At 40.5% G+C, this 3,518-nt stretch overlaps 1 protein-coding gene across 1 annotated transcript in view; it reads right to left on the bottom strand.

The window, feature by feature from the left end:
• The window catches only part of LOC101846299 (dynein heavy chain 7, axonemal-like), a gene marked incomplete in the record, with an annotated part of 71,001 nt that extends 68,655 nt beyond the window's left edge, over window positions 1-2,346 (bottom strand). The window contains 1 exon segment of the mRNA XM_035971617.1: window positions 2,260-2,346. Within this exon segment, the coding sequence (XP_035827510.1) occupies window positions 2,260-2,315 (56 nt within the window).
• Between the last annotated feature and the right edge of the window lie 1,172 nt (window positions 2,347-3,518).

Raw genomic sequence — 3,518 nt, 5'->3', positions numbered from 1 at the left:
CCCCCCTCCCTAAACGTATCATGATCACTCGCGTGTTTATCTGTCTTATCATTAAGACAAATCTTGTACACATAAAGGCGAACGGGCTGGTTGGAGAGCGCTCAGAAATGGCTTTAACTTCTGCGCTATGCACCTGTTGGCTTTGTCTGCAGCATATTATTGTGGTTTTTTTCTCTTCTTTATTTTCTCAAGAATACGAGAACGGTTATGTTGTCTATGTGCTTCTCGTAAACACATGCTTGGCACGTAATCCGATAGCCATTGGCTGAGGAATGATTCATTGTAGAAAACTTCCATGCAGCAGTTTGCATTTTCTTATATGCGTATACACAATAAAACTTGACCCTCTATACATGTGTACAGTACAGCACCAGCGGTGGTTGGTTTGTGGATGCTCTCGTGTGGTTTGCTCCTTCTTTCCTATGAAACATCTATTGTTCTTATCTCTCCTTCTTGTTTTCTTTTGGGTGTGTTTGTTACGCTCATGTAATACCTCTAACCTTCCTTACTTATAAATGGTCTTATTGTGTTACAAGTGCTGTGAAACACTTACTAAAACTAAAACTAAACTTACAATCAATCCACTTGTAAAACTTGACCCTTTATACATTCGTACCATATTACACCCAGCGTCTATGGTGCAGCGGTTAGACGCTTCACTGTCGCACACAAGAGACCCGAGTTCGATTCACGAGTAGGGAGAATCTTGTCATCAAGTATCTCCGTCTCTCTGCAAGAATGTTCTAGTCCGGGTTGACCTTGACAGTCAGGATCAGAAGCCCGCCTCCTAAACTAAAAATCCTAATAATATAAACTGTCTCGATGGGCGCGTAAAACACTAACATTTATATGAGGAGTCCACTGAAAAAAACGTGCATAGTCACAAACTGGAAATTGTGAGGGTGTCAATTTTAAAAGCTTGAGGGCTCATAACTTCACATTTGTGGTTTATTTTACATGTTTGTTGGATGGGAAATCTAACAACAATAATCAACCAACAGCTGAACAGAAATACAGTTATGGGTCAGCAAGTGTTTGAATATATAATAATAGACATAATCACACACATGGCGTTATAAAATACCTTCAGATTGGAAATATCTATTGCAGTAAAAGAACTAGAGCGAACAGATCATGAAAGCAACAAGGTTTAAGTACAGGGAAGAAACCAACATGGAATGAATGACCCGAGCATTTAGATGAGCGTGGGGTCGCCACTGGTCGTCACAGACCAAACGTCCTGTGTGTATGTGTGGGTGTGGTGGTGTGTATGTGTGTGTGTGTGTGTGTGTGTGTGTGTGTGTGTGTGTGTGTGTGTGTGTGTGTGTGTGTGTGTGTGTGTGTGTGTGTGTGTGTGTGTCCAGGGAAGGGGGGACAGCGATGTTGTTGCTTGTTCTGGTGCTGGTGTTGTGGTTTTAAAAGCTGTTGTTGCTGTTGCTTTTTTGTTGGTTTTGTTGTCGTTCTGTGTGGGTTTTTTTGGATTGTTTTTGTCGTTGTTATTATTGTTATTGTTGTTGTTGTTGTTTTTGTTGCTGTTGTTGTTGTTGTCATTATCATTGTTGTTTTAGTTCATGCTGCAATTGTACAAACAAATATCATTGTTGTTTTTGTTGCTGTTGCAATTCTACTTACGATATCGATGAAAAGAATAAAATAATAATAATGGTATAAAAATGATAATGCATATTATTGAATGATGAGGATAATAATCATAATAATAATAATAACAATAATGATAACAGCAACAATAATAATAACAATAATAATAATAATAATGATACTACTACTACTACTACTACTACTACTACTTACTACTACTACTACTACTACTACTACTACTAATAATAATAACAATAATAATAATAACAGTTTGTCCGTCTATACCTGACGATGACCCAATACATCTGCACCTCTTTTCTTATTCTAATTACTTAGAAAAAAACTCCTTCATTGTACAGTAAGCCAATGACTGACTAATAACGAGCATTATGATACTTTACGAGAATAATTATGTACGCTCGCTGACCTTGAAGCAAACTATTTAAAAAATGTACACTCCTTATGGTGATAGACCATGATTTATCCTACTTGTGAAATTCCCAGTTGCAATCACTTGCTGAAACTCGTATTACAAATTGGCAATTTCACTCGTAGGATAAATCATGATCTCCCGCCATACCTCGTGTAATACATTTTTTTTTTTCTGTAAGAGCATCAGCTTATCCCAGACGTCAAGAATGCGCAACGTTTCCCTCCTACCTAAAGATGGGCTCCAGGTATAGCCAGGTGGATTGGACCTTGAGCCAGGAGTCCATGATGTCCTGTAGGCTGGACAGTTGTCGTTCGAAAGTTCTGACAGCAGGGAGAGAAATCAAGTCAGGACGGGACACTGAAGCACAGAGAGATGGCACGGTAAAGAACAGTGTCGGTTATTTGAAGGCTTAATGGACAACACACTTTTTTTTAACCAACTAAAGGTTAGAGTGCATTCCAGAGACATTTGTAATATTAATTCTTGGTGTGTTACACTCCAATCGACACTAATTAGATCGTCTGAGAGACTGAATGTCAGGGACAACCCAGGCTGTGAGGGTGGTAATGTCCTAGCAGACAGTCGGAGACACTTACTCTAAAAAACCCTCTCACACTCAGGAATCGAACTCTAGTCTTCTGCGTGAGATAACGAAGCGCCTAAACTCCACAGTAATAATCACAAAACAGAGAGTCAACAACGTATAAATTACACTGAGGTCAGCTAACGGAGAATGGGGACTAAAGAAAGAACGGTCTTTTTTTAGCATTAATAGGTTTTTTTCTGACTAGTTTGAGTCAAAACAAGCATATTATCAACACCATGACTCACTGTCATTTTTGTGTGAAAAGAAATACAAGATTGACAGACATAACTAGCAGAGTGAGAGCGAGAGAGAAAGAGAGGGGGTGAGAGCGAGAGACAGAGGGAGAGAGAGAGAGAGAGAGAGAGAGAGAGAGAGAGAGAGAGAGAGAGAGAGAGAGAGAGAGAGAGAGTGTGTGTTTGTATGTGTGTCTGCATGTGTGTGTGTGTGTGTGTGTGTGTGTGTGTGTGTGTGTGTGTGTGTGTGTGCGTGCGCGCGTGCGTGTCCATATATGGGAGTAGCACCATGAAACACGGTTCCTCAAACACCCAATCAATCTCAAGAGCACCCAGTTAAGGAATGTGGGTTAGGTGGGGCTAAGCTCCCTCGGAGCATCTGGTAACGGCTCGCATGGAAACGAACAACAAACATCAAACGTACGGATGACGTCCTTTGCGAGGACCGCTAAAATGTATTGTACACAGGTTTGGGCCAATATAAGACCGAGAGGTTAAAGACACATGACGCACTAGAACACCCATTCCTCGACCTACCAGTTTTAAGAAAACAATGAAAATTATTACTCTTCTCTTTGTACTCCCATGTGTCGGTATGCAGGCATATATACTTACCCCCGCCCCCCTAGACATGCACAGACGGGTGTACACACACACACACACACAC

Source organism: Aplysia californica, unplaced genomic scaffold (genome assembly GCF_000002075.1).
Source record: "Aplysia californica isolate F4 #8 unplaced genomic scaffold, AplCal3.0 scaffold00472, whole genome shotgun sequence".
Classification (NCBI taxonomy): domain Eukaryota; kingdom Metazoa; phylum Mollusca; class Gastropoda; order Aplysiida; family Aplysiidae; genus Aplysia; species Aplysia californica.
Note: the sequence above shows the minus strand (reverse complement) of the source record. Positions and strands in the feature narration are given on the sequence as shown.